General features: G+C 40.5%; 3 protein-coding genes across 3 annotated transcripts; all 3 read right to left on the bottom strand.

Moving 5' to 3' along the window:
• Positions 1-670: 670 nt before the first annotated feature.
• On the bottom strand, positions 671-2,172 carry LOC103455056 (uncharacterized). The gene is made up of 2 exons (XM_017337217.3): positions 1,956-2,172; positions 671-931 (listed from the first exon to the last, which is right to left on the bottom strand). Exons 1-2 carry the CDS (start codon positions 2,058-2,060, stop codon positions 842-844), a joined length of 195 nt encoding a protein of 64 aa, XP_017192706.1. The 5' UTR covers positions 2,061-2,172; the 3' UTR covers positions 671-841.
• A 728-nt stretch (positions 2,173-2,900) lies between these two features.
• On the bottom strand, positions 2,901-6,014 carry LOC103455055 (autophagy-related protein 16-like). The gene is made up of 5 exons (XM_008394651.4): positions 5,658-6,014; positions 5,421-5,547; positions 4,935-5,116; positions 4,648-4,843; positions 2,901-4,096 (listed from the first exon to the last, which is right to left on the bottom strand). Coding segments are annotated over exons 1-5 (1,530 nt in total). The 5' UTR covers positions 5,660-6,014; the 3' UTR covers positions 2,901-3,073.
• Positions 6,015-7,613: 1,599 nt separating this feature from the next.
• LOC103455054 (MA3 DOMAIN-CONTAINING TRANSLATION REGULATORY FACTOR 1-like) lies at positions 7,614-11,452 on the bottom strand. The gene is made up of 4 exons (XM_008394650.4): positions 10,997-11,452; positions 10,320-10,543; positions 9,790-9,884; positions 7,614-9,682 (listed from the first exon to the last, which is right to left on the bottom strand). Exons 2-4 carry the CDS (start codon positions 10,537-10,539, stop codon positions 7,856-7,858), a joined length of 2,142 nt encoding a protein of 713 aa, XP_008392872.3. The 5' UTR covers positions 10,540-10,543; positions 10,997-11,452; the 3' UTR covers positions 7,614-7,855.
• Between the last annotated feature and the right edge of the window lie 1,096 nt (positions 11,453-12,548).

The following is a 12,548-nucleotide window of genomic DNA, read 5'->3' as shown; positions in this document are numbered from 1 at the left end:
AAACGCGAAAAAACCAAATATTAAAATAATTTCAATTCTCATTTCTTGTAAGAAAACGTGACATTTATGCACGCTTCCGAATGAAAATCTCTAACTCAGGGAGCTTGAGTCGCAAGAGATAAAGTAGAATTATAAGTACATCTTCAATTTTAGTGCCTTTTGTAAACAAATAGGAAAACGAAAATATAAGTCGATTAAGTGGGAAAAGAAAAATCTTTGTGATGAACAATATTCCAAAAGCTGTTAGCAGCAGAAGCCAAAAGCTATTGGCCGCAGAAGCCAAAAGCTGCTGGCTATATGATTCACTTGTATCAGTTACATGGAAACTGCTCAATAGCTTGTTGACCTGCTTGGATAGGTCATGTCATCTATACATCACCACCAGAACGGCAACTCATCTTAAATCTAACTGCTCAAAATCCCGATGACATGACCGCACGATGAGTATGGCCCGAGAAGTTCATGCCGTTAGACATGTGAAGTGCATATGGTGATCGCATGTTAACCAAGTCGGCAGAAGAGATGCAACATAAGTTGCTACAATCATTGATGACGATAATGCTTCGGCAAGTGACAGATTTATCCATGAAGGTATATATGAACAATGTTCAGATAATGCATTCCTAACTGCGCCACAAAGTGTAAGTAAACAACGAAAAACACAACATGATTTTCAAAAGCTTATGTAAAGTCATCGATAAGACAGAACTTAGCTATTCTGTGAATGCCAAGTTAAATTATTCCAGAATTGTGATTGTGTTCAACAGAGCAATGCTCAGATAAAATCAGAAGTAGAGGAAACAACGGAATATGAAGGTGCAAGAAGATAAATCTAAGTCGCTCATGCTTGAGTCTCCCTTTGTTTGGCTTGCTGCTGCAGCAGCTCTTCTCTAACCCTCTTAATCTCCATTTCCCTTTCGAGTCTTTCTTGCTGCCACATTAAGGAGACCCCTATCAGTATCATTCCAAACTTGGAAACGGTATCAATATCAAAACATAATGGCTAACACACGAAGAAGGTTGACTAAAAAAGGCACATTTAAAAGGTAGGCACAACAGAATAGCTTTCATCTATGCCCATGCTATGAGCAGCCAACAATTACTACCAAGACTGAATCAGATTCTGAACCAAGCTTCTTGCTATCCTTTTTTTTTTTAGTTTTTGGTAAAAAGCTTCTTGCTGTCCTTTAAACATGTAGTTCAGTACGAAAATACTAGTTCCTCGGTTTCACTAGTTTGTGCTTTCTACCTAAATTATGGGAATGTAATATGGACCCCGTAGCTACCACAGGCAAACGAAAGAGAGGTAACACAACTAGAAATGAAAATACGCAACATATTAGGATCATCACAACCCAACTCTTCAACATGGAAGAAGAACTCCAAATAAGAAATCCCAGGAAAAGAAACGACTATAGCTTATGAAACAAGGTTTAATTCTACACAGCAGTGAGACTGATCACATAAATATAGCATAATAACAATGATTACGGGTGAAACGCCGAGGCGAATTACATCCCCAATTTCCAGTAACCAAGCATTGCATTTATACTTCCCTAGGATAAGAATGGAGTATAACAACTACATTGCATTTATCACAAAAGATCTCCAAATATGAAACCCCACGATACGAAACGACTATAACTTATGAAAGGTTGAATTCTACACAGGCGTGTCACTTTGATCGCACAAATGTAGCATCATAACAACAATCACAGAGATTTTCCAAATTCAATTAAGTCCCCAATTCCCAGTAACCAAACATTGCATTCCCTGTAAACCTAACCCCCAAATTTCATGCCAATTTCCAAAAGATAAGATTTTTCAGGACCAATTGAATAATTCAATGAGAACCCATCTAAATTGTGAGATTGTGGAGCTGAAATTCAATCGAAGTCTTGAACAAAGGTTGAAAACAACCCAATAAGATCAATCGAAAAGAGATTTGCGAGTACCTTTTCGTCCTGATGCAGGGCGATCCAGACGTGGACTTTATCCATGGACTGCCAGAACACGAAAGCTCCCAAAGTCATAGCGAAGTAGGTCGCGACCTTCACCATCTTCTTCGCCTTCTCCTTTTCTGTGTCCAAATCTACGTTTTAGGATTCAGGTGAGATGGAGAGAGAGAGAGAGTAGAGACCCACTGACAATAATTTCGGTTTTCGAAAACGGGTCGAATCCGAACCCCAAAATTGCTTTATACAACTACAGAGCAGCGAGAGGGCTCTGCAAGTATTTTTGTTGGACCTTGACAAATGCTATTAGGCCCATTTTTCCCAAAACAACTTGGGGTGGAAAAGTACTCTTGGATCATAAAAGCGCTTTTTGAAGAAGCATTTTTTATACACTTCTTTCATTTCATGAATCACTTTAAGTATTAGCACTTGTGAACAAGTGCTTCCTACAATGCCTAGAGAACCCGAAGTAGATGCTTCTCTAGTAGGCACTAGAGTGCTTTTGCGATCCAAAATGCTTTCAAAACGACCAAAAGCGTTTTTAGTGAAAATATTTTTAGAACCAATCCTTAATAAAAATGCATGTGAATTATGAAAAAATGCTTCATTCCTACAAGAAGCACATAATTGGTGCTTCTTGCAGAAAGCATTTTAAGTGCTTTTGAAACCCAAAAATATTTTCTCCATGAACACTTTCAATCATTTTAAATAAGGAAAACTAATGAAAAGGGTTTGAAAATTTTGAGTTTTAATGATGAGGACAAAATAAAGGGTAAAGTGAATAGTAGCAGGTTTGACTTTTTAGTGTAAAAATGTGGTTTTTCGTTAAAGTGAACAGTACCGTGAGCTTTTCGTTAAATCTCCCTTTTAAATATACTTCCAAACGAGCCCAAAATGTAATGATAATTTGACATGCTTTAACAATAAAACACAAGGAAACAACTATGGCCAAAACAACGAATAAAATTTAGTCAAGATATTTGGATGAGAAATAAAGACGAATACAGGGATGCTACGATTCGAGAAGAATCAATATTTACACCAAATTTAATCGAACTTGTGTACATTATGTATAAGTGTCTTGTGGAAACATGAGTAAAAAGAATCGGCCAAATCTGTCACGTCCAAGTACAGATGATTCCGTTCTTGTCCGCAGAAGCCAGAGGTTTTCCATGCCCGCTCCATGAACAACACAGGACCGATGCAGTGTGCTCCTTCATAGTGCTCACAATGTCAGCTTTCGATATTGACCAAATATACACACAACCGTCAGCAGATCCAGCAGCAACGTAATTGTCATCTGGACTGATACAGGATCTACTCCAATTCGACGCTACTCTGTTTCCTGTGGCTCTTAATGTTCCACAGACTTCTAGAGACCGCATGTCAAACAAATTATGGACATTGTCTCTCCCACTGGTCAGTATAACATTGCCATTTCGGGACAAAGATATGGATGTAACAGCATTTGAGTGTGCAGCTACTTCACTGAGGAGTTTTCCTTTCTCAATATCCCACAAACGAAGATTTCCATCAACATGGCCAGAACATATGGTCTGTCCATCCATGCTAAATGACAGAGCATTGCAGTTTTTTGGGAACATGATTGTGTTGGTGCAGTAACCTTTCTGCATATCCCAAACTTTTATGGTACGATCATAAGCTGCACTCACAACATGGCGGCTTGAGAATTTGCTGACATCTACTGCACACACTTTATCCATGTGGCCAGTGAGAGTATGTCGAACCCTCCCCGAGTTAACATCCCAGGCATACAATTTGTTAGAGCTGCTTGCTGCAATGATAGATCTATTATCATGAGTAATCGTGAGATCCAGAACAGAACCAATGCAACCATAGAGTGTACGAGTTAGTGACCCAGTATTTGTATCCCACATTTTGATGGACCCATCCTGTCCACCAGTAATCAATTTCCCTGAATTGTACTCAAATAATATGGAAGCGCAGCCACCATCATGGGCAGGCATCCTATTCTTGCATGTGGAGGGAATGGTTGACTCCAAAAAGTACTCAGCACCTTCTTCACTTTGGCGGACAACACCATCTACTTGCTGCCTAGCAAGTTTCTCCAAACCGCTGGCCCTCAGCCGCTCAATCATATCTTCATAGAGTGCATTTGCCTAAATTTAATAAAGAAAACATGGGTTAAAACCTATACCCGTATGTAAAACAGGTAGAAAATGTACAAAAGAAATATCTCTTTCAACAAATGAAGTAATTCATAATCCTACTGGAGAACAAGGCAGTGCTTGCAACCACTGAAATGTGATTTCCAATCTTATCTGGGTATCCCATATACTTTCTAAATGTTTTAAGTTAAATAATATTTAAGTGCAAGAATTAATATATAGCATCGTTTCGATTTAGGTTTTTCTAGCATTTACCTAACGCTTGTGAAAGTGGCAGAAATTATGTGTATGCAATTAAGCACAAACTGGCAAAGTCACCCAACGTAAGAACGAAATCATAAATGCAAATCAACATATGTTGAGGAGTGGCCAAGCATTCTGCTTAGGATACAACCTACAGCAAGACAACATCAACAAGAGCCTTGAGACAGCACAGCTATGTCTTGCGTCATACCTTAAACCCAGTGACATCTAGAACTATTGAATAAACTATCCAAGATAACCACAACCTGAGGAGTTTAATTATAAAACATATAAACTACCTCGTTAAGGCGTTCTGCATCCTTCATCTTCTCCAACATCCAGCGGTCAATTAACACCTTATTTTCGGCCTCAGCGTTCTTAGCTCGAATAGACATTTCTTCTAGCTGCGCTCTTATTTCCTTGTTCTCACTCACAACCAATTCCAAAGCTTTAACCTTCTCTTCCAAGTCAGCCGCTAATTGAGAGCATTCATCCCTGCAACATGTACTCATTCAAATCAGTCATACAGAGCCTTGAAATCTAAAAAAGCATCTGCTTTTCCATTACTAGTAATGAAAAAGTCAACCTTTGTTCAGATAATTCCTTCTGAAGATTAGCCACTGCTGCCTCTTTCTCTTGAAGTGAAGCTTTTGAAGTTCTGGACTCCGCTACTTCCACCACGAGTTGCTCGGACAGCCGAGATTGGGCTTTGTAACACTGCTGAAGTTCCATTTCCAGATTCTCCGCTTTCTCCTTCCATTCTGAGCCCTTCAAAGACAATCAGAAATAACTCGATCTCTAAGTTCTAAACAATTCAAACCCAAAGGAAGCTACAAGCCTACAACTATAATCCATCCAACTACACGAGAAACCGATAACTCCGAAACTAAACGCCACAGCAAGTTAACCAAGCATCAAATTCTTCCCCAAAATATTAATCACATCAATCACTTCCATCAATCGAAAACCAAAAATTATTCTGCTTGAGAACTCGGGGATCAAATATTCAAATTCAAACACAATCCCCAAATCAAAACCCTAAATCGCAGTTTGCTAGAAATTAAGAGACTACCTGATGAAGAATTGGCTTCGAAAGAGCGATGAAAGCTGGAGCATGAGCACCTTCTTCCGCCAAATGCCGCCGCCGAAGAGCCTTCAGAGCGTGTTTTATTGCTTCCCTCGCAATCTCCTCCTGCGACCTGCATAAAGAAACTGACTTCAGCTAAAAAACAAACACCTCTGCATCCTACGATCGCCTCTGTTTGGCAGCCAAGAAAATTCATGATTCCCGAAACAACGCCGTACTTACATTGTGATCGAAATCGGGGATTGTACCGGAGATACTTCGACGGGGTTAGGGCTTCAATAAGGGGACGCAATCGTGGTCTTCTTCGACGGTGCAGGGGTAATTCCGGAATAATGGGGAAAATGGGGCGGCGGTGGGTTTTTAACCTCGAAAAAACAGGGAATTCGAATCCTTGGAATCCGTCTCTTCGGAATCAGGCGTTCGGTGAAAACTGAGACGATGGAATTCGATTCCGACTGAGAGTCTGAAAACACCAGGCAGGGGCTGCGGTGAGATGAAGCCAACGACGTAGAGTGGAAGTACGACGTACGAAAGGAGACCATCAAATAAAACGATGTTGGATTTTGATTCGTTAATACTAATTAACATTAGTTTCAAGGGAGCTGATTTTCACAAACACTCTCGCGTTTGAGGAAGGATAATGTTAGAGACACTAAATTTTTAAATAAATTTTGTAAATTAAATAATGTGGATGTTAATAATCGGATTGATTAACGTGCGTATTTTCTACTGGTGACACATTATTGGTTTGTAAATTTGGTTTAAAATTTTGGTCTCGCTAGTGTTACCCAAAGTAGCAATGGTCCTTAACGCATCAAAATCTACATTTATGGTCATTTTTTTCTACCCCGTTAGAATTTTCATTAAAATGAGTCACGTGTTATGCATGTGTAGCTAAATCAATGGGTAAATATGGAAAATAAATGAGAAAATTATAGCAATGGTCCCTCAACTTTAACCTAATTAGAGAAAATGTCCATCAACTTAACACAATTGGAGAAATCCCTCAACTGTAACCTGATTATAGCAATGGTTCTTCCAACATAACTCACTTTGACAGAAGTTTTGACTGAGTCGGCAAAAATGACCACATTTGCACGTTTTCATGAGTTAAGGGACCAACAGTTACATATTTTTAGTTGAGAGACCATTGCTTCAATTGGATTAAAGTTGAGCGATCTTTGCCCCAATTAGGTTAAGGTATATATTAATGAATTTAATATTAATTTCAAATAAATCTTAGCCCTTAACAGTAATGTATAATAGAGTAGAAAAGACTATTCACAATTTCACATTGAAATTTTCAAGTGTAGAAATACAAAACATGAGTTTAAATAAAATTTCCATTATCAACTAATAGCGGTTTGTTTTTAAATATGAAAATGTCAATATTTCTGCAACTCGTAAATCGTATTTTAGTTAACTTTCAAATCAAATGGGCTTGTTTATTTTTAGGAAAAATCAACTCAATTAAAAGCCATAGGAAGAATTATAGTCCCTTTTTCATGGAAACATTTTTGTTCATCACCATAAACTATGATGTATGCTTACCATACGTCTAATCATCTGTCACGTGTCTTTTCACCTAACCTTAGTTAACTTTTTTCAAATTTGAAAAAGTAACATTTAATGTGAAACTTAACTGGAGTTAAGTCAAATGACACATCGCAGATGATTATGTGCATGATGAGCATACACCGTATTTTATGGTGGTGTGCAAAATTGACCAGAAGGCCTACTGTCGCTCCGGTTCGAAGATGTGACCACGGGACAGAGGTTTAGGGCCGAAGGGGTAGAGGAAGACCTAGGAAAACTTTGGAAGAGACCCTAAGAAAAGACTCAGAGTACTTGGATCTAACGGAAGACATGACACAAAACCGAGCGCAATGGCGTTCTAGGATTCATATAGCCGACCCCACTTAGTGGGAAAATGCTTTGTTGTTGTTGTTGTGCAAAATTGACCAGAAGAAGAAGGCACGGAAGAAGCTGAACGGGTGGAAGAAACCACATTGTCATGCATTATTTTCAGTACAAGTAAATTTCTCTCGCAACGCACTTTATCAATCAAAAGGTTCACCACCAGAGTCTCCACTGTTTGGGAGGAGGCCGCGAGGTTGTTATCGAGGTTGTTTTTGGCCACTCAAATGCCCCAAAGAAAGGAGAGACATAAGACATCCATAAAACGAAAGAAGCAGCTTTATACATCGGCGTCGGCGGTGGGATCGCTATAATCTAACCGATTAGATTACCACTAGTAACACACAAAAAAAACATCTCAGAACAAATCTAAATATCATCCCAATACCCACATCCGCCTATTAGAAAGTTGCAGAAAAAACACGAATTTAAACAGTACAGAGAGAGAGTTCATGGCCAACAACATTACATGAGAGAGAGGCAATCGAAAAATGTGTTCCTTCTCAAGAAGCTGCAGAGCCTGGGTCGGGTTTCTGCGAGCCATCCGCAGCAGGTGATCCAAAGGAAGGCAGGAGCCACCCCTTCTCCTGTGCCTGCTCCACGTAGAAGCTGAACTTCTCCCTCGCGTTTGGAATGTCGAGAGCAAGATCGTCTAGCCCGTCCTTGATTCGGGTGAAGCCTTTCGTCATCTGGTTGATTGTGATCAGTCCTTCACTGAAGCACTCCTGAAGCAGGTCTAGCATCCTGTCGTTTTTCTTTTCCATGGCCATGACCAGTGCCTTCTTCACCACCTCGTGGTTAAAGAACGGCATTCCAAGATCCCGGATGCACTGGCAAGCCTCATTCACAACACCCCCGCTTTCATACTCCTCCAACAGCTTTGCTATCTTGTCCTTTGCATCCTCCACAGCCCAGCCAGTCCCGCCTCCCCAACATCTCAGGAGTCTCTCACCAGCATGGCGAGCAGAAATCAGTGATTGGGCCGATCGAACAGTCTCACTTCCACTGCTATTTGGTGGCAACTTGCTGCCAATTTCGTCCAAATTCAGAGGAGCCAAGACATCGTCGATCACAGCCCTAGCCAGGAAAAGAGCAAGCTCATTCGAAGCATCCAAAATGTCCAATTCTGTATCCTCGGCAGATTCCAGAAGCAAGACAAAGCCATTAACGATGTCATCGGTTGAAAAGATCTCAATGTGAAGGGCAGAAAGCAGAACAGATGCCATTTCCTTTTCATGGTTCTTGCGATCCATTGCAAGGGTGATCAGCTTCTTCAAGAAGAGTGAATTATATTGAGGTACCCCAAGATCTTCAAGGCTCCGGATCAGTTCTGGGATATCGTCTGAGAGAAAATATTCATGAATTATGGCCACAATTTCTTTCTTGTACTGCCTCACTTTTTCATCTTCAACTTGTGCATCGCCATCTTCATCCAAGGACTTCAAAAAGGAAGCATCAAGCCAACCTTCATCTGTCGCCTTGAGGACCAGGGACTGGAACAAGCTGACTGCTGATGGAATGTCAAGAGCAAGGTCGTCAAGGCTCTCTACCAATCGAGAAAAGCCCTTTACCATTTGACTAAAACTAATCAAGCCTTCTTCAGCTGCTTCCTTTAACAGCTTAATTATTAGCGGTTCTGCTGTTTGAATCTCCATGGCAAGAACCAAAGCCCTCTTCACAACCTCATGATGAAAGAATGGAACACCTAACTCCCTTATACACCTACAAGCCTCAGAAGTGTCTCCACTTTCCACATATTCCCTCAATAGACCAGCAATTTTTTTCTTCACCTCTTCAACAGTAATGTGGGTGCTACCGCCCCACCTCCTTTCCACAAGTTCTGCATGGTGCGGAGCTGAAAGATAGCTCTTCTCAGCAGTCTGGATTACCTGAACGCCCTTTGAAGATTCTGGGAGTGCTTTCTTTGCCCTGGTGCAGAAGGCAGGAGGAAGGATGTCATCAACCACTGCACGAGCAAGGAACAAAGCGAGGATATCTACTGCATCCAATATGTCCACTGCAAGGTCATCAGCAGATTCAAGAAGGATGAAAAATCCATCTTTAATCTGGGGAGGGCTAATGACATCGGCATACAAAGATGAAAGCAAAACCGAAGCCATTTCCTTCTCCTTATCATGCCTATCCAAGGCAATGGAAATAAGTCGCTTAATGAAGTAAGAATGATATTGACTTGAGCCTAGTTCTTTGAGGTCAGATGCTGCCACTGCCACATCACCAGTGCTGAAATATTCCTCAATTATGGAAACGACAGCTTTCTTGTATTCATCCAAGGGATCTGTAACAGTTGACTCAACAAGTCGATATGGTTCCTGATGAGCCAGAGTATTTAAATTAGAAAATTTTAATCCACCTAATCAGAGTACACAAAATAATAAATGTAGGGAATATATTGAAACTAAACTTAAAAATGTATTACCTCGCCACTGTCATAGTTAGGGTCATTACGATCAAGAGTGGGTACACCGTCAGTGTCAAGCAGTTTTCCCCACGTGCCCTTTCCACCGCCTCCCTCTGTTACCATCAGACAGACGAGAAATCAATTCAACTAATAAAAATACCAGAGAGAGCTAATTTTAACATCCACTGACAATATCGTCAATTCCGCACAACTGAACAACATCAAATCAAAAATTAAAAGTGGTAGAGCTAGAAAGAAAACAACTTTACGATTGACCCAAAGATGAACTAAAGTACAACATCAAGTCTTCGACCATGTAAAACTGAAGTGCAATCATTTGCTTAAAAAAAAAGTTAAAAACTCAACTGATACATGCACCAAAATTGTTTAAGAGCATCATGGGGACAATAATTTAACAACGACAATTACTTAATAAAACCGTAAACACCATTACTTACAAATCAATGTATCCAATCCCACTCTCTTCAAAACTTCATAAGCTAACATAAAATCAAGGTGAATCGCGAAAGTGCCGAATGGGGACTTACCCTTCTTTACTCGCACAAACTTTCCTGAGTGCGACCGACGTACATGCCTCACGGCTATCCCAGCTGTTGGTGCCTTCCCACCAGCAGGGGCTTTTACATGGTGTTCAGATAGAAAAGATGTAGGGGATTTCGGCGATGACGACAAAACCTCCACATTCTGGCTAGCAATTTTTAACGTCTCCCTCTGCTCATTCGTCAGGAATCCCTCACTCGAGGCCATTTACCTAAAAAAATAAATCCCTATATCAATACTAATATCGAGTAATAATATACAGTTATTCGATCCTAAATACTACTTTCCAATTAATCACGAAAAAATAAATCCTTAATTTAAAGTTTTACCTAAGCAAATATGTTACAAACTAATTAACCTTTGCAATATTAAACTAATCAAATATTAAAACGGATCAAGTGACCATTATCTACACATCAAGATTACAGCTAAAAACTGTTTGGCTACCAAGAAACTGAAGGAAAATGAAGAAATACACAAAGCAAAATGCAGCATCAGACACAGTAAAGCACCAATTTCATTTTCCCGGGTCCCAAACAATGAGCAAACCAAACATCACATGCATCATTTTCTATCTTTCCCCCGTATTTTCTCAGCATCCAAACACCACCGACGTACACAGCAAGAAATAATCCATTCGCGCGACCAAAAGTTTCAAAATTACCTCAGTATACGAAGTCGGAAGAGCAGCGAATCCGTTTCTTCTGTGCTTGGCCCGGATCTCGAGCCAAGAACAGGAGAAGCAATCGGATATCCAAATCTCGGAGCTCCGGAGTCCCACTGGAAGCACCGACGACGATCTGACGGATCGGCGGGTCCGGGCTAATCAGAAACCAGCGGAGTTGGATCCGAATCAGTGAGTGAAGTCTCAATCGGTTGGCGATTTGTAGAGAGAGAGAAAGTGAGGAGAGAGAGAGAAAGTGGATGAGAACGGAAGTGGGGGAAAGCGGAGGCTTTTATAGGGAGGCTACGGTTACGTGTACACGTCATCACTGTGGGGAGAGCGATAGGGCCGTCCACGTGGCCTTCGCGCTAAAGCCAGCATGGACTGTTTTGCTCCTGTCCTTTGCTTCCACCCGGCCCCGGTCTAACCGGGTAGGGTTTCAGTTAGGGAAATACCAATCTGCCCTTTTTCGTCGTTTTGTTCTAATCAGGTTTATCTTTGTTTCCAAGAAATTGATCTCTTGACGTTAAATTCTGTTGGGTGTTTTAGTAACTTTACACAAGCGATATCATTTCATGAACAAACTTGATGAACAAGTTAGGCAAGATAAACAAGTTTAGTAAGCAAATTTTGGTGACACTTCACACACGTTGCTTCAGCTGAACACTTCACACCGTGTTGGTTGTCGTCACTTTGCTGGAGGTAAGCATGATATTGAAAGCAATTTCTTGTGTTTTGTGAAAGCTATCACTAGTTTGTAGGAGGACATTTTTGCCTTGTGTCTTTTGATTGACTGACTAACTTCGCATGTGTAAGTTTATCTTACATTGCCGGTCCCAATCCTAGATAAAAGAGGAGGGAGAGGGCGTCAGGTAGTCGACAGCCGACACTCCTCGGTTAAGTCGAATCCATATAAAATGAATCCAGAACGAAACCTAGCCGACCCCACTTAGTGGGAAAAGGCTTTGTTGTTGTTGTTGTTGTTTGTCTTTTGATTGACTGACTCATGGGTTCTTTTAATGCAACTTGTCATGGTTCGAGGGTCATCATTTAGTCCGCAGCCCATGGGCGGCCCAAAGTGGGTTGGCCCGGCTGTAGTTTGGAGCTGGTCAGCCCGACTCGGTGAGGTTTGAAACTCTGGTTAATCTTGCATATAAAAATCTAATTAATCTTTACAATAGTTAAATAAATCTAATGAAAAATCAACTGTTAATTTGCACATAGGAGAGGAGAGAGTTGGTCAGATTCTTCTGCCAGGGGAATGAGGTCCCTACGGTGCGTTTTGTGTTTGGGTAAATTGCAGAAGGAGATGAGATGCTGATATTTGGGCTCACAAGTTAAAATCCCATTTTGGATAACGTTTCTTTCGTTGAATACGAGAACAAACGTACTAAAAAATAACTTTTTTGTTTGGGGTGCTAAATCATTTTCATTTTCTTATTTAAAAATAGAAACAAAATCAATTTTAAAAAATTAAAAAAAATCTGAAAGAGAGAATTCTTGAGACCCGCAGCCAGCAACCATCGTCTCTTCCGGCGTATCTCATTCCATC

This window comes from Malus domestica, chromosome 14 (genome assembly GCF_042453785.1).
Source record: "Malus domestica chromosome 14, GDT2T_hap1".
In the NCBI taxonomy this organism is placed as follows: domain Eukaryota; kingdom Viridiplantae; phylum Streptophyta; class Magnoliopsida; order Rosales; family Rosaceae; genus Malus; species Malus domestica.
The sequence above is the reverse complement of the archived record's forward strand: the minus strand, read 5'-3'. Positions and strand labels throughout refer to the sequence as shown.

Bases quoted from the DNA above. Each gene is read 5' to 3' on its own strand.
- LOC103455056 (XM_017337217.3), bottom strand. From the start codon at position 2,060: ATGGTGAAGGTCGCGACCTACTTCGCTATGACTTTGGGAGCTTTCGTG. The intron at 932-1,955 runs GTACTCGCAAAT...TTAATGTGGCAG, and splicing joins CCCTGCATCAGGACGAAAAG to CAAGAAAGACTCGAAAGGGA.
- LOC103455055 (XM_008394651.4), bottom strand. The intron at 5,117-5,420 runs GTAGTCTCTTAA...TTGTCTTTGAAG, and splicing joins CGAAGCCAATTCTTCATCAG to GGCTCAGAATGGAAGGAGAA. The intron at 4,097-4,647 runs GTAGTTTATATG...TATTAAATTTAG, and splicing joins ATGCAGAACGCCTTAACGAG to GCAAATGCACTCTATGAAGA.
- LOC103455054 (XM_008394650.4), bottom strand. From the start codon at position 10,539: ATGGCCTCGAGTGAGGGATTCCTGACGAATGAGCAGAGGGAGACGTTA. The intron at 9,885-10,319 runs GTAAGTCCCCAT...TGATGGTAACAG, and splicing joins GTTTGTGCGAGTAAAGAAGG to AGGGAGGCGGTGGAAAGGGC. The intron at 9,683-9,789 runs GTAATACATTTT...CTGGCTCATCAG, and splicing joins CTAACTATGACAGTGGCGAG to GAACCATATCGACTTGTTGA.